At 33.9% G+C, this 23,183-nt stretch overlaps 1 protein-coding gene across 1 annotated transcript; it reads right to left on the minus strand.

Annotated features, from left to right (window-relative positions):
- Positions 1-4,531: 4,531 nt before the first annotated feature.
- Positions 4,532-5,686, minus strand: LOC133334204 (pupal cuticle protein 36-like). Its single transcript, XM_061542498.1, has 3 exons — positions 5,672-5,686; positions 4,874-5,600; positions 4,532-4,809 (listed from the first exon to the last, which is right to left on the minus strand). The coding sequence occupies exons 1-3, from the start codon at positions 5,684-5,686 to the stop codon at positions 4,532-4,534; spliced, it is 1,020 nt and encodes a 339-aa protein (XP_061398482.1).
- Positions 5,687-23,183: the final 17,497 nt, after the last annotated feature.

Consider the following 23,183-nt stretch of genomic DNA (forward strand, 5'->3'; position numbering starts at 1 on the left):
TTTTCTTAGCTTCTTTCGGGAAAAACTTTTTGTCTTCTTAACTCCACACAGTAAACTGATGCTGCACAATCCGAATTCTGGGATTTTTATATGAATACAAAATAATTAAAAATTTGTTTGGGGGTAATCAATAATGACCAAAAATTGATAAGATTTAAAACAAAGCAACTGTCAATCACAAGCATGATCACTTTTGCCAAGTAAAGCTTGCAGCAATTTTTAGTTGTTATTCCATTTTTTTCTTCTTCTTCAAGTATCTTTAAAGAAATTTTTCATAGTCAAAAATTTAATAAGAATTGTCTTGTATTGCTGTGGACCAGTTGAACTGGTTGGATTTGTTTTTCCCCAAAAGTCATACACATGTTCTTGACTTATTGTGCTTCTTCTTAATCTTCGTCTTTATTCATTTTTTTAGTTGGATTCCGTTGTTAATTATGATTTCTCACACAAATTATTTTTTTCATTACGGAAATATGCGTTTTCTTTAATTGTGCGACTTCGAATCATCTTCACACACACCTATTCTGAAAATTACGTAGTGTGTCGTCTTTGATTTGATTCGACCTTTGTTGTCAGCAGCCGTCAGAGACAACATCACAGCAGATATAATTATTGCAGTTGACTATTTTTTATAATAAAATATAATATAAAAACCAGTAAGGAAGGTGGTAAAGTCGGACTGGGCCGACTATATGATACCCTTCCCCACTTTGGGTATATTCTACATATATATCTTAACAGACGTGGCGTCTTTGTTATATATCTATATCTGAACCGATTTCAGGGAAACATTCTAGACTTAATTCAGTACGCTATGCCAAAATTCGTGTAAATGAAAAGATTTCCAGGGACTTTGGTGCACCATTTACCTAAAATCGGGCGAAGATATATATTGGAGCTATATCTATATCTGAACCGATTTTCATGAAACTTAGCACACATTATTATAGACACAATTCAATACGCTATGCCAAATTTCGTGCAAATCGTAAGATATATAGGGTCTTTGGTACACCATTTAACTTAAATCAGACGAAGATATATATGAATCTACACTAATTCAAGAATGTCTACAAAATTTCAAGTGAAAATTTCAAGAACTCTTGAAAATATAGCACACACGATTTATTGTGTAGCATCAAGTGACGCTATGCCAAAATTCGTGCAAACTTTAAAAGCGTTTTTCTCTTTTGCGAATGGCGGGCACGATAACTCAAAAACTAATAACCCAATCGATTTCAAATTTTTACACGTTTCTCTGTGAGTGTATAGCTATCATATGAACTAGGATAAAGCCAATCGGTGAAGATCTTCCTTATTTTTTAACTTGTTTTTTGGTCAAAAATCGGCGATTTTCCAAAAATATTTTTTCAAAGGTCCGCCATTTTCTTAATTTTAGAGCGAAGTCAATAATTTTCGGATTCCGATGTTTCAGTGAGGAGTTATCATGCCCGCCATCAAAAATACGGAGTTTTTTTAATTACAAAAAACAACAACAAAACAATAACAAAAATTTTTTGTAAATTATTTTTCTTCTCTTTTAAATCTTCAAATATATATGTGCAAAGTTACAAACCTTAACAAGCATTGGTATTGATTTACCAGCCCGGACATGCATAAATCGACTCAGAAAGTGATTCTATGCATATTCTCAAAAGGAACCATGGGTCTATCTCGATTATTTTTGCCTGTTACCAACATATGCACAAAGACATAATACTTGCGCGTTGATACCATCAACTTGGTCTTCTCGCCATTTACTGCCAAACCCACTTTGGCAGAAACCTTCTGAATTTGTTCAAAGGTGGTTGTTACCGCTCTCAATGTTCGACCTATTATGTCGATGTCGTCGGCGTAGGCGAGTAACATGTGCTGTTCATTAAAAAATCAACTTCTAAATTTCAGAAAACCTTTTTTTTGAAAAGTCCATGCCCTGAAAATTTCATAAAAAATATGAGAAAAAAATTAAAAATTCAAGCCTTGGATATTTGTCAAAACATTTTTTAACTACCTATTAGACATTTTTGAAAAAAAATAATTCTTAAAAAAATCAATGCGTATTTTTTTATTTGATAACATCGACTTGAAAAATATTGAAAATCGATTTCAGAATAATCTTACATTTTTATAATTTTTTTACTAATGATTATTTATCCTCTTCATTTCAGGTAAGATTTTTTTCTCATATAATCGGAAATAATGCGATTTTGTAAGTATAAAATACCTATCATATGCTCTGAAAACCTATTGCCCTTTTGTAAATTATATTTATGAAAAAATATTGTCCTCTAGCCCCCGTCCTCTTATCAAATAATAACAATAATCGGGATCAAAAATCATTACAAAACTGACAGAATGGAACTAAAAAGCCATATCACAGATAATCGGATAGGAGGTACATCCAGAAAAATATATAGATATTGGTTACATAGTTTATTGCATCCAATTTCCTATCAATGGTTCTCCAACGATTGTCATGACTGCCCGATTGACAGGATATTGTACACAAAAAAGCAATAAGTATTTTTTAGTACTGTCCGATTTTCAGTTAATTACCCTCCAAAGATACTGCTTGGCCTGTTCGATCGACAGAATATTGTAGCATAAAAGCAAAATAATTATAGAGAAATATACTCAATGGAACATAAACCTCAAAGTATTTTAAAGTTTCATATATTCGGACGGATCCGATAAACTGTGATTCATTTATGTTGAACTCCTTTATGGGTTCTGTTATGGTAACTACTCCTTTACATTTAAATTTAAAGAGGGGAAATGTTTTGAGTGAACGGAATCGTATGACCCTGCTTTTGTTCTTTACTTACGGATTATAATAGAAAAAAATAAAACCTGATATATTTATAGCGAATTCCTCTTTGGGTTCTGTTAGACTAGCTACTTCTTTACATGTATTTTAATTGTATTTAATTTAATAGCGGAAAAGGACATTTCATTACAGAAGAACAAGGAAACCTGGACAATGAAACCTAGACCAATTTCAAGGGTCATTAAAAGGTGATCTTCGTTGAAGCACTACTGGGTATTGAAGCACTACTCTTTGGGTTATTTTATGGAAGCAAGCCCTTTACATTTAATTTAAGTAGAGAAGAAAAAATTTTATTGGGAAAGAATAATGAAATCTAGACAAAGAAACTGGCCCAGTCTTAAACGCCATGACCCATTTTTGTTATATACTTACTGGAGATGACATGAAGTTTATCAACTATTTCACTTTACTGAGATCTCCTTTTAAAGGTCAAGCACGACCACAACGCACACTTTAACTGTAGCGCCCTTCTTATATAGTATATAGCGCCACCCAGAGGAAAATGACCACACTAAATAAGCAAGGACTCTAACCACTGCCACATTAAGGGATGTGTTTCTAGGCATCGATAGATGGCAGTCCCATAACCTGGAATAAAAATGATTAACGAAACTACCGAAACTACCTGGAATAAAAATGATTAACTAATACTTCGTAAAGGAATAATAGGAACACGAAACATGTTGAAGGTCTCTGTCGCTTTTTTCAATTGGTGTCCAGAATGTGTTAGATGAGTTCAATTGTTTCATCAATTTGGTTCAGCAACAGTTGCCAGTACCATTTGTCGGATCCCGTTGTAATGAATGATGAGTTCCATGGATCGGCTAAAACGACACACAGCGAACACTTTTTTGTACAGAATTTAATGACCATTTTTTGCAATTGATAATAGCTTTCAATAATGGTAAAAGTGAGATTGAGCGAAAAGGTGACTGAAGAGATAACATGAAGTTTTTCTGAGACCAGTGAGATCCCTTTTGAAAGTTCAAGCACGACTATAATGCACACTGGAACTATAGCGCCCTTTTCATATAGTATATAGCGCCATCCAGAGGAAAATGACAACACTAAATAAGCATAGAACCCAACCACTGGCCGAACATGAAGGAGGCGTTGTTTCCAGGCATCGATAGATGGCAGCCTCATTACCTAAAACAGCCTACAGTGAACCAATCAGTTACTTAGCTGGAATAAGAATGATTAACAAAATTAACGACTAATCGGGCAATATGGTAATGATTTTTCGAAGTCCAATACTTCGTAACGGATTTTTCCAACTGAAATGATTATAATTGACCATTTGGGCACTTTTATAATTTTTCAGACCGATGTTAAATAATGTTTTTAGGTTCTAGACCATTTTTCAAAATAATTATATATGTTTCAGATTTTGAATGGGTTGAAAACCATTTTAAATGGGTTGAGAATCTGTTGATTTTCAAAAAATCGTAAAAGTCGAAATAGGTTTGAGTTCTGTCTGTTCTGCCTGATTTTAAATAATGTTTTAAGGATCTAGGTTTGTTTTATATAATAATAATTTCATATGTTTCAGATTTCGAATGGGTTGAGAACCTGTTAATTTTTAAAATATCATAAAAGTAAAAAAAAAAAAATATTTGAGTATTTTCGTTTATTTCAATCAGTTCAGTTTTAACAAAATTTAACATTTGGACCAACTATTCTTTTTAATGACCAGCAAATAGTTTAAACAGTTGTAGTGGGTGGCAGGTAGGCTGAAGCCTTGTTGCCGGTGGTGCTGCCAACAGAGCCAGTGGTGCCAAAACCAATGCTGCCTGTGGATGAAAGACCACTGCTACCGAAAGAACCACCAGTAGAGGTAGTGGTACCAAAGGAGCCAATGCTACCACCAGTGCTGCCGCTGCCAGCATTGCCACTATCACCCAAAATACCAACAACGGATTGTTGGGGGGCGATGCCGGCATCAGTGTGTTCGGAACTGCCTTCGATTTTGTCGTATTCAGCTATAAAGAGAGAATTTTTGTTATTTTTAATTTACTATATTTTATTGGATTCCTCCAAACTTACCTTGAATCTGTCTTTGGGCATGTTGAGCCTCTTCTTCGGTCTTGTATTTAATGAAGAAGATTTCAGGTTTGCTGGGTACAGTGGGTGCTGGGGTGGCAATATCACTAACTTCCAAATTGTTATCGTTCTTCGATAGAACATAAATGACAGTCTTTTCTTCTTGTGGGGCATATTCGGCCGACAATTTAACATTGGCATTGCTGGATGAGGGAGCCTTAATGAACACGACACGATAATTTTTTTGTGGACGACCAATAACCAAATGTTTGGTCATTTCCAAGCGTTCATTATCCTCGGGAGCTGAGACAGTGATGAATTGTTTGTGCACCAAGGGAGCCTCGAAACCGGCATGACCACCAGAAACAGAAGAGCTGGAGCCAAAGTTCGATACACCACTGGAACCAAAGTTGGAGCTACCAAAGTTCGAGCCACCACTGCTACCAAATGTACTACCAGAACTGAAGGAGGGGCCAGAGCTGAAGCTGGAGCCACTGCCATGAGTAGTGGAACCAAAGCTGGAACCACCTCCCAACGAACCAAAGGAGGAACTTCCACCACTTATGGCTGCTGAGCCAGGAGTAGGAGCACGACTAATGGAGCTGGTACCAAAATTACCACCAGCAATGGCGCCCAAATTTCCACCCGAGCTGCCAAAGGTACCAGACACCCCAGTGCCATAGTTATATTGGGGCTTAGCCAAAGCCACAGCAGCCAAGGAACACAAAGTCTAAAATTTTAATAAAAAATATATCCGTTAGAAATCGCGTAATCCTTCAGAGTTTGCTCCAGTTTATTTACCAAAAATAAACGCATTTTTTCCTTTTTCGTTTCACCCAACAAGAAATGCTAATTTCCAAATGTAATTCGAAACTGATGTTTGGGTTTTGAATTACCAACCGTTTTATAGTCAGCATAGCCAGAAAACTTTTCTCTGAGAGGTCAATTCCGAAAAAACATAATTTGCAGACAACAACGAAGAGTAGCCAAATTTGTTGTTCGACGCAAATTATCCATCCCCTTCAAAGATGCTCTGAGCTGTCGGATAATTTCATGTTAGTTGTGAGGGTTTCCTCTACAACTATTTTGTTGTTGTTGTTGATGTTGCCATGTCTAATTTTAATCTCTTTGGGGGTACTGCTGGATTTTTTTTTAAATTTTTTGCTTTATTAATTGATCAATTAATTTTCTCGGTAAACAAGCATTACTAACTAAATTCGAAACAAAAGAAAAAAATCCAAGCATGTCTGGTGTTAATATCTTGAAGAAAAAAAAACATACCCCGCAGTTTTGAACACAAAAAATAGTTACCATTTTCGTCTAAAACAAGTATTTGGTTTCTAATATTTTGTTTTCAGATAATCTCAGCTTTGACGTGTTTCGTATGTCAAGATTTTTGTCATTATTTTTGTTTTCCTTCTTCTTCTACTTCTTTTTTTTTTGATTCTTTATCTAAAGGGGATTTTGTTACTATGAATTATCTTTTGCTTAGGTCTTCCTCTAATTGGCCCAGCTGAATCATTAGCTAAGGGGTTTGCTTGGGGTATGAAGCAGACAAACGTACCAAGGGGATTCCGTGTTTTATGTTTTTCAAAATTACATTTTTTTATTTTTGTTGTATTTTTTTTTCTAAAATGATATGTTAACATATTATTTGACCTTTGTTACATAATATTAATTTTTTTATATTATTATTTTTTCGCTGTAATTTAATTTTTGTTTACAAATTTCCTGTTGTGGTAGTCATAGAGATAAAAAACCTATTCTTGAGAAATTTAATATAAAATCGAAAAATGTTTAAGAATGTTTTCAAGGTCATACTTTAGGGTTAAAGGGAAAATATACCATACTGTACAAATGCATTGGCCTCTACACCAGCATAAGAGCCTGAAAAATACTGTCTGAGGACGATGGACACCTACTATGGAAAAAACGTTCAGTAGTTGTGGTGGTACCAAAGGAGCCAATGCCAGCATTGCAACTAGCACTCAAAACACCAATAACCCAAATAAATTTTTGGGAGCGATACCGATAGCACTGTGTTCGGAGTTACCTACGATGTTGTTGTATCTTGCTGTAGAGAGAGAGAGAGAGAGAGAGAGGACTTTTCTTGTTTATTTGCCCTTCAACATATGAATAAGATATATATATATATATATATTCTGATGTCGTAAACTTAGCGACCTATAAGACCTTCTGTTTATATAATAAATACAAAATCGAGATGCACAGGAGTCAGAATGAAGTCCGAAAATTTTACCAAGGCGTAAAACACCAAACCGAAGGCACATCTTCCTGTAGAGATGAAGAAGGAAACCTGATGACAGATACACACAGCGTGTTGAGGATCTGGAAGGAGCATTTTGAAAAATTTATGGTATCAAATAGTGGCGGTGAAGAAGATACCCCAGAACCAATAAAAGATGACGGTATAGAATGTATACCATCTAGCCAAGATGAGCTCAGAACAGCAATTAATCGGCTTAAGAATAATAAAGCAGCAGGAGTCGATGGGTTACCGGCTGAACTATTCAGTACAATTTGGCTAGAGGAATGCATGCCCAATGATTGGAACCTCATCATCTGTGCACAAAAAAGGAGACAAGACGCTATGTGCCAACTATAGAGAAATTAGTCTTCTTCCCATCGCATATAAAGTGTTATCCTCTGTGCTGTGTGAACGACTGAAGCCAATGGTCAATGACATTATTGGACCATGCCAATGCGACTTCAGGCCTTGCAAACCCCCCATTGACCAGAGTTTCACTCTGCGCCAAATCCTGGAAAAGACTCACGAAATACACATCGACAAATTCCACCTATTTTTCGACTATAAAGCCGCATTCGACGCCATATTCGTTCTGCATTCCTGGACAATTAATATGGATATGTAGGATAACTTTAACCGGCACTAGGTCAGCAGTTAAATTCGGAAAGGGCCTCTCGGAACCCAAGGTGACAGTTTGTCGTGTGACCTTTTTAAAATCCTGCTGGAAAAGGTCATACGAGAGGCAAAGGTGAACGAAATGGCACTCTTTACACAGCATAGTTGAGTAACACATGTTACTCGCCTATGCCGGCGACATCGACATGATGGGTCGAACATTGCGTGGGTTAGCAGCCACCTTTGAGCAAATTGAGAAGGAGTCTGACAAAGTGGTTGCAACGGAGTATATGTCGAGAAGACCATGCTGATGGTATCAACTCGCAAGACGTCCAGTAGACTCGGATCAACTGTGGAATTTGAGAACTACAGCTTCAGGGTAGTGAACGATATTTTATACCTTGATTCCGCCATAAATAAAACAAATCTCCAGACTAAACTCACACTCTACATGACGCTGATACTACCGGTGCTGTTGTATGGATCAGAAACATGGGTACTTGCGCAAGCAGATGAAGCATCTCCAGGAGTGTTTAAGAGAAAAATTCTCCGAAAGATCTGTGGGCCGATCTACGTCGATGGTGAATATCGCCGTCGAATGAACGTCTAGGACTTTGACATAGACAGACTTATCGAGATGCAGCGACTACCTTGGCTAGGTCATGTTGTGAGAATGGATGCGGATGTTCCCAGCTCAAAAGGCATATAAAAGCGACCCAACTGATGGTTCACGCAGAAGGGGAAGGCCACGAATACGATGGAAAGGTCAAGTGGAAAACAAGATCTCGGAGCATGGTCTTTTAAAATTGGAAAAGCTGCGAACAAACCGACGCGAATGTAAATCTTTTTTTTAGCTCGGCTTATTGAACAAATGTTCTGTCACATGCCAGCTAAGTAAGTAGGAGGTGGTGCCACCATGATTGTTATCGATGCCGAAATCAGTGTGTTCGAACTACCTTCGATAATTGCCTTCGCCTTACAGCTATGGGTATATTTGTCTGTCGCAAACCCAATATAATACATATATCTGATTTTCCAGAAGATGTCTCAAAAGGTCAGATCAAAGGATTGTTCTACCATAACAGCATTGTCATCTATACCGAAACAGGACCCTCTAACGACAAACACATTTCTATCCGAGGATAGAGGACTAAAAGAACCACGCGTTTAAGATGGGTGTAGCATAGGTGGCAATGCTATCACAGCCAGCATTGCCACTATCACTCAAAGTACTACGGAATGTCATTTCGGGTATGGTATCATATATGCGATTCGACTTCTGTTACTTGCCTTTTGGGTTCTGTGATGGTAGCTTCTCCTTTACATATCAATTATATGCGGAATTGTAGAGCTAGTCCAAATTAAAGACGAATGAATGTGCAAAGAGGATGACAACCAATATTAACATGCAAATTAAAAGAAATTTCTTCCTGCTTTAAAAGATTCTCTAAAGTATTCTAATTATAGAATACCTACCAAAGGTATTTTAGTTGTAGAAAATCTCTCAATGGTCTTCTAGTTATAAAAATCCCCTCGAATGTCTTCTAACTACAAAAGATCTCTGGACGATCCTCTAGATATGGAATGCCTCTCAAAGGTATTATATGACAATCTTTTTGCTACTGAAGACCTGTCTAATATATAATATTTTTATCTACGAAGTTCTCTCAAAGATTTTGTAGCTATATTAGCCTTCTCAAAAGTTTCTAGTGATATAAGATATCTTATAGATCTATTCTCTGTAGGAGATCTCTCAGTAATTATCTAAATGAAGTATACTTCAATGATCTTCAATGATCTTACTGAAGACCTTCCTGTAATAGAATACCCCTCAAAGTACTTCTAAAGGTGTTCCCTCAAAGGTTTGTGAATATTTATCAGTATGATTTATGCACTTCCTTGAAGTACTATTTGCACTCCGATTGAGATGTCACCAAAACAATTGGTGTTCCGAAACGACCCAACTTTAGGTTTTATACAAGGTAAATAGATATTTGGTCTGCAGTTGCCTGTCCTAGGTGATAGGGAGCCGCCATCTATCGTTGCCTAGAAACAATGCCTCATTGATTTTTGTGCAGTAGTTTGTGTTCTTGCTTATTTAAATTTTGTCAATATCCTCTGAGTGTCGCTATATCCAGCTACTCTCATTTTGTATTATTCTCATGGGTTGATGCCGGGGTAGGTCATTACAATGTGCTTCCGATGCATTTCATATTAAAAAAAAATAATTTGAAAAAACTTTACTCCATATCATATAATTTTTTTCTTGTCACTCCCCTTGGGTTCATAGGTCTTCCACAGAACATTGCTATTAGTTTCGTTACTCATTTCATTTCTTATTCCAGCAAAATAGATTTTTGGCCTGATGTAGCCTGTCCTAGGTTATATGAGACTGTCATCTATAGTTGCCTAGGAACAACGTATAATAAAATATTAGTCTGTGGTTGGGGTTCTTGCTTATTTTAGTGTTGCCTTTTTCATCTGGGTGGCGCTATATCTTGCCATTCCTATTTTTGTGTTAGAATGTGTAGAATTTCACCGGCACTCTCGGGGCCCATACTTTCTCGCCTACGTTCTGGAGATTTCGATTTTCTTCACAATGTAAAATATACATGAATCTCCACAGAAATTGCTTCCAAATACGGCTATATCTCATATCGTTCAGCAGACGACCAAATTTAATCCAACATGTTTGTTCGTACATAATTCATGTTTGCCAAACCGAATGCTTGCATGATAAATTGCATGTCATATCAATGATATAACAATGATGTTTTTTTTTGTGAATTTGCATTTGGATTCGCATAAATTTATGTATTAATCGTTTTCTAATTTTTGTTTTATCCTCTGTTTCTATTGTTTTTGACCATACTTAGTGGTGTTGGATATTTCCTTCTGTCTTTTGAGAAAAAAAAGCAAGTGCATTGATCATATGCAAATTTGTGTCTGAAAACGGAACTATGGTGTCTGTCTAACAGTCAAGATGAGTTAATTAATAGAAACCCTGCAGTCACACAAAATTTACACTTGACCAGTTAACAATGGCGCCCAACCAAAAAAAATAAGATAAATGTGGACAAAAAATAATAAATAAATAAAAAATAAGTAAAAAAGAGAAGACATGACAAATGCATTTAATAGCCGTTCAAACCCCTTCCCGCAATACGAGATTTATCTTTGTATTTTTATGTAAATTTTGGTATGAAGAAAAAATATATGATTTATGATGGATCGAATTTCATACTACTGCAAATATTTTAGCATTAGTTTTATGTGTGCCTTTATTTATTTTGTTAGTGATATTTTTATTTTGGCTTAAATGACCATTGAATTTGTAGCAGAAAATCTACTTAAACTCAACTTTACAAAAAATCAAAAAGAAAATAATCCTCAAAATAAAATAAGTTTTAAATGCCACTCATTTTTTAACATTTTGTCGTTTTCTATCATATTCGAAAATCTGCAAGGTGTTTATTTGCAAAAAAAAAGATGATAAATACGTTTTTAATAAAATGTTGTGTCAGGTCAAATCATCAATGAAATTGTTGAAGTATTTATTGTTGAATGGAATGGTTATCAAATTACAAATGCTGATAAATAATTTGGGTTATCATTTGAAGTATTCAAATTTATCACGATAAAAAATTGTACCGTGGGATTGGGGCTATTTTTGATGTGGGTATAAATAAAACAATGCTTGTGGAGATGTTATAGAGATAAAATGGAGCTCATGGTGGAGAATTTCTTATGTGCATAAAAGACCTTGGCGAGTATATTACCCCTTTTTCGCTCATCTGCTCGATTTTTCGAATAAAAATATATATTTATTTATAAGGTAGCTAATTTCATGGTTTCAAAAGTATGGGACTGAAATTCGACATCTGTCAAACTACGTTGTTAAATAAATTTTTTACCCTCCATCATGAAGTGTAGTCTGTATTAAATTCATTATTCCGTTTGCAACACATCGAAGTATCCACTGGAGATTCTATAAAATATTCATGATCACAATAAAATTCTTTGTCGGGTATGTTAATAAAAAATTGTCCTATTTGGGTTTTTGAGAATCCGCAAATAAGTGGAGGGTGGTCTCTGTAACTTTTTTCAAAATCAACTTATAGCAAAAGTTTTTTTTTCAGAAATATATATTGTGTAAAATGTACTTTGAAATAAAAAATATTCTACGGAAAAATAAGTTAACCCATTTTTTTGGTCAAAACTAAATAAACTTGTTTATTTTAGTAATCGCCAGCATAACCATTATTTTGCATTACGGCAGCACACCTACGAGGTATTGATTCAATAAAAGTTTCAATTTGGTTATACTATTCTTTGCATCCTGAACCTTTGGAGGGAGGATATGTCTGTTTGCTTGTAAAACTCTTTTGATTTTGCTATTTTTGATACTCCAAATAGTTTTCCATAGATCGAAGATCTGATAATTGTTTTGGAAATTATAAACTCCCGCAGCCAATCTTTGACATATTTTGCCGTATGCTTGGAAGAGGTTATTGTCAAGCAGCAACACCCAAACAATCCTTATATTTTCTTCAGCTTTTTCCAACACATTTATATAAACAATCCGATCCATTACTTCATAAATCTCGTAAAAAGAACCAGTAAGGAAAGTTCAAAAGTCGGACGAGGCCCTTCACCACTTTTGAGTACATAGAGAGATGATAATGTGTTCAATATCCTGTTGATAGAAGAGACATAGCATCACTGGATGACCATTGACACAGAATCGGATAAAAAACAAATGTGATCTACATAGATAAAATCCATATACATACCATTCAGAAATCTATAAAAAAATGCATGTCAATCGGACATACTTGAATTTTTGGTGTAACATTTGTATGAAATCCGGCAAAATTTTATATGGGAGATATATGTAAATCTGAACCAATTTCAACAAAACTTCACACACATTAAACTGGACTTAATCCAGTATGCTGTGCAAAATTTTGTCTCAATCGGACAAATATTTAGAGTTTGGTGCACAATTTAACTAAAATCGGAGGAAAAAATATATGAGAGCTATATCTAAATCTGGACAGATTTCAAGAATAACTTCATAGATGTCAAAGGTTTAAGGTTTAAGGTTTAATTTATTGAGCCTTTTTTAAAAACGTTATAATTCAGAAGAGTTTTAATAAAAGAAAGCCAAACTTAAGATTATAATGTGTTATCAAAATTTACAATATAGTGTGTACAGCACCATGCTTAAACATGTGAGAAAAGAGAAAAAATAATTATATTACAATAATACTGTAGAATAATTCCTTGCTCCCGAGAATACCGTAATTTTGAGAGTTAAAATCTCAATTAGACTTAAAAACTAAATAAAAACAAAAAAACAACAGAAGAGAACAAAGAAAAAATAAATAATATAAAAAAATAAAATAAAAACCAACCAGCATACACATCACCCTCTATGTGTACCAAATATCGCTTTTTCATAAAAAGAATATCGAATGTTTGTGTTTATGTCGAAACTAGGTGGGACTTCATTTATATATCCAATTGGAGATAAATAGTTGATATTTGACCAACTGTATGGTCTCTGGTTGTTATAAATACATGATATATAGCTATTTTCATGACCGTTTACGCGTTGAACAAATTTTGAAATCAAATCACAAACGTATAAACCAACAGGAGTAATTTTGGACTCGCCATATATTACCCTATTGGAAAAACGCTTGCAGCTTGATTCATAGTATTTCCCAATACAGTGTCTTAAAATTTTTCTTTCCAAAATTTCCATTTCGGTAATTAGAACAGGGGATATACTGAACCATATTGGGAACGCATAAAGAAATACGGGTCTAATCGAAGTTTTATATAAAAGTAATTTAGTGCTTGATGGCAGGTCTTTATTGGCCAAAATTTTTGAAAAAGACCCAAGAAGGCGATATGCTTTTCCTAAAACCTGTCTGGCGTGTTTATTAAATTTCATAAGGTTATTAAATGTGATACCTAAATATTTAAATGAGTTGCCTATAGGAATGTCAGTACCATTGAATGTTAACTTTAAATTTTTACTTTCAGGGACTACCCATTTTTTGCATTTCCCTGAAGCATTTCTAATACAAATAGCTTCAGTTTTAGATGCATTAATTTTTATACCCCATTTTGTATAGTACTGTGCAACTTTCTCCAAGTGATTTTTTACTTTACATAATGCCGTACTTGGCGATTCATCGTGTGCATATAGCAATGAATCGTCTGCATAAAGGATACCACAAGAATATCCATAATGATGTGGAAAATCGTACATGAATATACTATATAAATGGGGTGACAAAATGGAACCTTGAGGAACACCACATCCAATATCCACGAGCTCAGATACTAGTTGCTGAAACTGAACACAAAATTTCCTATTTGAGAAAAAACTATAAAACAATTTTATAACAAATGGGTCAAAATTAAGTTGTATCATTTTATATAAAATTCCTAAGTGAGATGCACGGTCAAATGCCTTTTCTACGTCAAGTGAAATAGCTACTGTACATTTTCGTTCTCGTAGATTACATATTATATCATTTTCAAATTTAAGTAAAGCATCGGTCGTAGAATGGCCACTTTTAAATCCGAATTGCAGATCTGGAATATATGACGAATTAAGACCATAGTCCATTTTAATGCGTATTATTCTTTCTAATAATTTCCCAAGGTTGGAAAGCATAGAGATGGGTCTCAAATTGTTAATTTCCGAATTATTTGGTTTTTTCAAAACCGGGACGATTTTGGAAATTTTCCATTTACCTGGAAAATATGCGTTATTCAAACAATTATTAAATATTATAACTAGGTACTCAAATGCCTTAGCAGGAAGCTTTTTTATTATGAAATTCGATATGTTGTCCAGTCCATAAGACTTTTTGTTATTAATGTCTTTGATAATATTAATAATTTCGTCAATATGTGTTAGCCTGGGGTTTCTCATAAAATTAAGGGAAGATTCCATGGCATTAAAATTAAGCATATGATTTCTACTGGCTATTGTGTTATGAACTATATCTTCCATATCATGCATGTCTTCACTTAAATTTGAATGACTATAAACAGTAGCGAAATGTTGTTTAAGTTTATCGCATGCAACTAGATTATCGTCAATTAAAGCTCCATTTTCTGTTAATTTATTGAGGTTTGCTTTACGTTTATGACCAATGATATTATACACCTGCTTATGCGCTTTAGGTCCCGGTTTTATTTGCTTAAGCCTTTCAGAAAATATTTTAGACTGTTCAATTTCAACTTGCCTTTTAATTATAATACCTAATAGTTGCACCTGTTTTGATAATAAACGGTAATTTGGATCCGATCTATCTTGAGTCCTATTATAGATTTTTTTCAAATCCTTCTGCCAAGAATATTTCAATTTGAAGAGGTTTCTTATTGCATCTGAAACGATGTATTTTTTACCCATTTTTTTAATTTCCGAGTGCCTGGTATGAGCATTGGTTATCACATCTGAAATATTGTCGATATAAAAGTCTATCTCAATATTAGAGAGATTCCTTTTTGAATCTGGAAAGCTATTCAACAAACCATCTTGAATATCAACTCGGAATGTATCCCAATTTGTGTTTTTATAGGAAGTAAAAGATTTTAGAGGACTCAAAATAATAGATAACGATGACAATTTTAAGTGCAATTTTAAGGGAAAATGGTCAGAAAATGTTGGTAAGGAGCTTATTTGGAAATTTTGAGATATCGGATCGATTAAGTTTGTACTTACTATAAAATGGTCTAGAAATGATGCACCATTTACATAGATGTCAAACTGGACTGAATTCAGGACGTTGTGCAAAATTGTGTCCCAATCGGGCAAAATCGGAAGAAACTATCGGACCAATATTGACAGTATGGTTTTCTATTTACATAAAATCGGCGAACTACATATGGGAGCTATATCTAAATTTAAACCGATTTCAAAAAAACTTGACATACACCAATCTGGACTTAAGTCTGTACTCTGTGTAAAATTATGTCTCAATTGGACCAATATAAAATAAAATCGGATGAAACTATATATGGGAGCTATATCTAAATCTGAATCGATTTCAACAAAACTTCGCATACGTGAATCAGGATCTAATTCAGTACTCTGTGTAAAATTTTGTTTCAATTGGGTCAATTTTGGGAATTTGGTGCACCATTTACATAAAATCATACGAAACTATATATGGTAGCTATATCTAAATATGAACCGATTTCAACAAAACTTCGCATACATTAATCTGGCCCTAAGTCAGTACTCTGTGCAAAATGTTGTCTCAATCGGGCCAATATTGGCAGTATGGTGATTTATTTACATAAAATCGGACGAAACTATATGTGGGAGCTATATCTAAATCTGAACCGAATTTCTTCAATTTCAATAAGGTTCGTCCTTGGGCCAATTAAGTGACATGTGCCAAATTTCATCCAAATCGGACGATAAATGCGAACGGACAAAAAGACATGCATAAATCGACTCAGAAATTGATTCTGTGCATATCCTCAAAAGGAACCATGGGTTTGTCTGGATTCCTTTTGCTGTTACAAAAATATGGTCAAAGATATAATAATAATGTACCACAGTGTGGTGAAGGGTATACAAATAGCCCGATACCATTATTAACCCACCTCCATGTTTCCCAGTACCTACCCTTGCAATACTGAAACTTGAGCCTTTTATTTGTGCCTTTATATATTGAAATTTAATTCATCCAAAGAGAGATCCACTGATCCGGCTTCCAATGAATATGAGCTTTTGCGAAAGCCAATGTGGCTCTCCGATTTTTTCAGAAGTAAATGGGTTTTTGTTGACTGGATCCGGAATATTCATTAATTTGTTTATTTTAAACTCAATAAAGTATCCGATTTAAAATTGATTTTTTTTTTGAATAAGCTTTGCGGCATTTAATTAAGCCTTATGAATAGAATTCACAACTTTTTGCATTTGGATTTATGCTCATTTTGTCCTTATAGATGAAGTCAATTATCAAATGACCTGACTATTTTCTCAACCATTTTGTACTCCATTGTTTAAAATTCAATTTTATTTATGTTACTCTTTAGTCAAAATCTTATATTAATGATGTATGTATCATTGTTCTTTTATATGTTTTGAGTAAATACACATTTTGCACGGTTGTCGGATTTTGTTTTATTTTCATGACAACAATATGATCTAATGATGAACATATTAGAAATCTTTAATAAACCATGTCGTTTTCAATAGAACTAATCATGTTGAATATTTGATGAGAATTAGCGGTTTTTATTAATTGTAGCTATTAGTTAATGCCAATTTTTATGAATTAAACTTCAATTCACAGTTATATTTGTAGTTATTTTAGTCATTGATAAAATATGTCATTACTTTTTTGATATTACGACAAAAATAAAAGGGTAGGAAGAGAATCCATCGATTTATTTTGGGAATTCCTGTTTCTTTGAACACGTGCCTTTTCTAAATAATTCCATTCAACTATTTTTTTAGGGGATTCACAAAACTAACATTTTATTCGCAATGGGTAATTATCAGATTTTAGCATGTATATTCACATCGTTATAAGTGCTTATGGGTTATTCTTTTTCTTCTTCTTTGTAGCATTATTAATAGTTCTTTTTAGATTCTTAATAATTCTTCTAACTAATTGGTATTTATGTTCAACAAAATTATTTTTTATTGTTAAAAAATGTTGTCTATTTTAATCATATATAGCTGTAATATTTATTTGCTATGACAGAAAAATGATTTATCTAGTAATGAAACAAAATGTAAACGAGTGGGAGGGTGGTTTTTTTTTTTGTAAATCAGTTAAATATTTTTAAGTTCTCAATTAGAGTAAAATTGTGGTTTGAATTTTTTTTTTTCTTCTTGTGAAATGTTTATATAATATTTATACCCTACACAACTATGTTGTCAGGGTATGATAGCTTTGTGCTGACCCAAGAGTTTGTAATGCCACGAAATATTGGTCCTAGACCCACCTTTAACCATACCGATCGTCATATCTCGACTAGCTAAGTCGATCTAGACACACCGTTCGTCTGTCCATTATAATATGTAAACACGATAAAGACCACAGTTATAGACCAATCTTCTTGAAATTTTACAAGTAGAATTGATTCTGGAAAATGAAGACCCCTATTGTTTTTGGTAAAGACCGGTTAATATTTTTGTACGTTTTTCCGGTCGTTCCCCTGAAGGACATAGACCCGAGAAGTTGGCAGTATATCCAAGAGGAGTGGTTGACCTTTAAATTGATACCAATTAAATATTTACATGTGCTTACGATATTATTAATTACCCATTATGACACTAGAGGGGGAAATATAGCGCTGATCGCTTTGAAATTTTCCATCAGATTCCAATTGTGGTCAAGGACAACTCCAATAATTTTCGGTGTTGATTAGATAGTAATATTGGGAGGAAGTGGACCAAAAACTTAATTTTTTGTGTTGTTTGGAGACAATTATAAGCCGAACATCACAACACCAATCACGAAGGGTATTTGGACAAGTAATTACAAGGACTGTATTGAATGTTGGGAATATTCGGAAAATATGTCAGTGTAAGGAAGAGGTGCTGTTGATCTCTAATCGGTCAAGAGGGTGCAAATATCTCGAAATATTGCCCAGGATCAGAATAAAAATCCGCAAATTGTTTAGGTTCCGTGGAAGTTATGTGTGGTATCGTACGGTCGATCCCGTCCGACTGTACTCACTGGTTTTATATTTTCTTAAGGTATTTTGAAGGTCCTTGGCGCATTTCACAACCAAAAATAACTATATTTTAGCATTCCGGGACCTTGGTGGGTAAACAACTTTTTAAGAGAGCTTTTTCAATATAAGTCCATGGTTCTATATTACGGTAACCATACATCTTCTTTTTAGAGGATAATGATCTATTTTAACTGGCTGTCATCTATAAAATTGATGTCCTCTATCTGTCATCTATTTCTATAATCTTTGTCATGTATATTTTCATTAACCTTGATCAATATTTATTTTTGTAAATTAAAACAAATTAATAAATTTTATGAAATTTCAGTGAAATATTTAGAAAATGTATTTTTAGGATTTTAAATACATTTTCCAACCGAATTATCTATTATTTTATATTTTGAGTTCTAATTGGGTAACAAATTTCCACAAAAAATTATTAATTATAAAATTTTTGGTATTTTTTAGGGTTTCTGGACACGTTTTTCAACAGAATTGGCTGTAATGTGATATTTTGTGTTCTATCTTTCTAGGTGTCTGCAATATAAAGAAACCCTCTTTTTATACCCTTCACCTCAATGTGGAACTGGGTATTATGTATTTGTGCATATGTTTGCAACAGGCAAAAGGAAACGAGATAGACCCATGGTTCCTTTTGAGAATATGCATAGAGTCAGTTTCTGAGTCGATTTTTTATGTCCGTTCGTCTATCTGATGATGTTAAAAGGTAAACAAAGTACAGATCGCATTTATCATTCGTTTTGGATGAAATTTGGCACAGCTCATTTATTTGGCCCAAGGACGAACCCTATTGAAATTGGGGAAATTGATTCCGATTTAGATATAGCTCTCATATATATTTTCGTTCGATTTAAAGTAAATGGTGCACCAAAGTCCCTATACATCTTTCGATTTGCACGAAATTTCGCACAGCGTATTGAATTAGGTCTAGAATGACGTGCGTCAAGTTTCGTAAAAATCGGTTCAGATTTAGATATAGCTCCCACTATTTTCGTCCGATTTTATGCAAATGGTGCACCAAAGTCCCTACATAACTTTCGATCTGCACGAAATTTCGCACAGCGTATTGAATTAGTTCTAGAATAATGCGTGTTAAGTTTCGTAAAAATCGGTTCAGTTAGTTATAGCTCTCATATATATTTTCGTCCGATTTAAGGTAAATTAAATTGAATTAGGTTTAGAATGACGTATGTCAAGTTTCGTAAAAATCGGTTCAGGTTTAGATATAGCTTCCATATATATTTTCTTCCGATTTTACGTAAATTGTGCACTAAAAACCCAAAGTTTGGCCGATGGGCACACAATTTTGTACAATGCACTTAAGTTAGTATAATCTTACGTTTGTCTAGTCTTCTTGAAATCGATTCAGATTTACATATAGCTATATATATATATATATATTTTCGTCGGATTTTAAGTAATTGGAGCACTAAAGACCCAAAGCTAGGACGATGAAATACATAAAAATAATCTCGGGCAAGTTTCCTTAAAAATTTAGCATAGGATGCAGAATGGCATTTGTAGGGACTGAATTAGTCGCTTTACATATAAATCAAGATCACATTTTTATGTTCGTTCAATTCCATATCAATGTTCCTTCGAAAATGCGACGTCTGTTAGGATACATATCGCTCATTTGCTACAAGACAGGCATAACTCAAAACCAGTGAGCGGAGCAGTATAGTCGGACGGGGCCGACCATATGATACCCTACACAACTTCCATGAAAATCTTACATTCTGTGGTTCTATATTGGGCAAAATTTCGCGATATTTGCACACTTTTGACTGGCTAGAGGTCAGCAAATGTTACTAATAATCAGTACAGCCCCTCTAATTACTTGTCCAGATTCCCTTCACCGTCGGTTGTGTTGTGATGTTCGGCTTTCGACTCGAAAAGTACAAATAATAAAGTTTTCGGTCCACTTCATTCGAAAAGTTACTATCTGATCATTACATAACATTTTAGGCGTTATCCTTGACCATCACTGGAACCTCATGGAACATTTCAAAGTGATCAGCGCTATATTTCCACCCTCCAGTGTGGTAATAGGTTACTAAATAATATATGAATACGTAAGCCCCTGTAAATATTTAAGTGTAACTTCCGCATCCGAGTACCTACTACAATATAATTGGTATCAATTTAAAGGTCAACCACTCCTCTTGGATATACTGTCAACTTCTCGGGTCTATGTCCTTCAGTGATAAATATATACGCTATAGAATACAAATTTTGCCATTTTTCACACAAAAGTTAGGGTCCATTTGACCCGCTAAATATTGACCGATCTTTATCGAAACAGGCATGCTAATTCTTTGGGCCGATCCCCTTCTCCGTGAAAAAATTCGCGGTGTTTGGGCTATAATTGCGGCCTCTGGAGCGACCAGAAAAACCGACAAAAATAAAGTTTTTGGTCCATTTCATCCCCTAAATATTAACCGACCTTTTCCAAAAACAATAGGGGTGAGAGAGAGAGATTTGACGATCGGTATACTTAAAGATGGGTCTAGGACCAATATTTCGCGGCGTTACAACCTTTTGGGCTGCACAAAGCTATAATACCCTGACAACATAGTTGTGTAGGGTATAAAAAGCGATTTTGCAGGATATGCAAAACAGAGGAACTTCTACAGCTTCTTAATTAGTGTGTGTATGAGATATTCATATGATTTGTTTACACAACATGAGGTCTATTATTGCGAACAATTGTGTATCATTTACTCGAAAATCACGTTTTTTGAGTTATGCCTCTCAGTAATGTTACAGTACAACTTTACAGTCCGACTTTACTACTTTCCTTACTGGTTTTAATTTAGAATGTTTTTACAATTCCATGTGACCTATGGGTTGCAAAATATCCTTAGAAAGCATAGTCGACTTCTTTGCTATGTTTCTTATATGAAGATCCCAAGATTATTCGCTTAGAACCGACAATTTTTGCACCGTCATAATTAATGACTTTTGAACTCATTTTATATATTTGTAAGTAAATCAAAATGTACGTTTTATACACGTGCTATTATCTTTATTAAAAATATATTTCTTTCTTTTTGTCGTCTATTTTGAAGATCTTATTCGCCTTATCTCTATAGCCCCCACGCAAATGTCACGTGACATTTTCGATATGTTCATAGTCCTAACCTAAAAGTCCCCCATCTGAGTGTATGCAGTTTAATTAAAATATTTTGAATGTCGGCCGAATTAAATGGCTGTTTTTATACATTTTATAATAAATATAATTTGTAGGTAGAAAGTTGTAAGGCACTCGACATGTCTTATATCTATATACGACCAATAAAATATATTCTATCATATATAATACATAGAAGAACATTTTGTATTTATGGATTACTTATAGAGAGCCTATATCGTTTGTAGGCCTGTACAAGAGTCTCTTTCCATGGAAGACCTATAGAAGGCCTTCTATATATATAGGAGACATGTTGAAGATCTTATAACTGCAGAATATTTTCTATATATATATATTCTCTCTAGGTATAAGTGTTCTAGAATAACTTCGGTCTTGTGAGATGACCTATACATAAAGGTTTGCTTTGGATAGCAATTAATAAATTCTTTTGCCTTTAACATAAAACATATATTTATTAATATTTATTTTTTTATTTATTTCTATATTATATTAATTGATATTATATTTTTTCACACAATTTCTATTTTTATTTATTTTTTTTGTTCTATTTTCAGGTAAGAACACATTTATCATAAACATTACAAAACTATATTTTCCAAAAATCAGGTTTGTCTTACATTCTTTATAAAAATTAAAAATAATTAAAAATCTTTTAAATCGATCATTGGGAACAAAAAATCCCATATGCGACAGCTAATTATCATCACTCCCTATCATAGATTGATGGTTTGCCCCAACAAAACAAAAGACTTAGACAACAAACTCGATTTTTGATTATTTTTTATGAATATTGTGTTCATATTTATGTTATTAGTTTCATATTCACTAAAATTAGACATAGCCACCAAACAAAATTAATAGGCATACTCTCAGTTCTACAAAATAGCCTAAAGTCGTACACATAATAATTCCTATTTTTTGCCGCTTGATGGTAATTAATTAATATCACAATTAATCATCAACGGGTTTCTTGAACTTCACATCTGCAACAACGTCATCGGTATTTTTAGTCTAAGGTAGCTAAAATGATTTCTTATTGTTTCTTTGTTTAATCTTTTGTAGTTTTTAGTCTAATATGGAAATTGTTAGTTTTTCTTGTCTCTTTTAATTCTTCGAAATTTTTAAATGCAGCAACATGTTTGATAGTTATGTTTGCTTAAGACATATGTTTGATTCAAACTTTTATTTTGTATGAGCAACATGTTGGAATGTGGTACTTAATTGTTGTATAAATTAATTTAATCGTCTATACAGGTTTGATGATGTTTAGACATGTTGGAGTTGCTTTAAATATTATTTTTAGTTAAGTGGTTGAGTGCATTATATAAAGTGTGGTTCCATTCCTTCGATCGCCATAGTCTAACAGAAGTCGTTGAAGAATAAGAATTATAGTCAAGAAGCGATTAAACTTTTAATTACAAGGTTGGAATTTCCTTACCTGAAGTTTAAATTTAAAATAACATATAGTATTGAGTGTCGGAGTACATTTTTTCTAGCGCTCATAAAGGTTGGGAATTTCTTCTATA

The sequence above is a fragment of the Musca vetustissima genome, unplaced genomic scaffold, assembly GCF_032173495.1.
Source record: "Musca vetustissima isolate MV318-11 ecotype Yass unplaced genomic scaffold, APGP_CSIRO_Mvet_v1 utg9830, whole genome shotgun sequence".
NCBI classification, from domain to species: Eukaryota; Metazoa; Arthropoda; class Insecta; order Diptera; family Muscidae; genus Musca; species Musca vetustissima.

Bases quoted from the DNA above. Each gene is read 5' to 3' on its own strand.
- LOC133334204 (XM_061542498.1), bottom strand. The intron at 4,810-4,873 runs GTAAGTTTGGAG...CTCTCTTTATAG, and splicing joins TGCCCAAAGACAGATTCAAG to CTGAATACGACAAAATCGAA.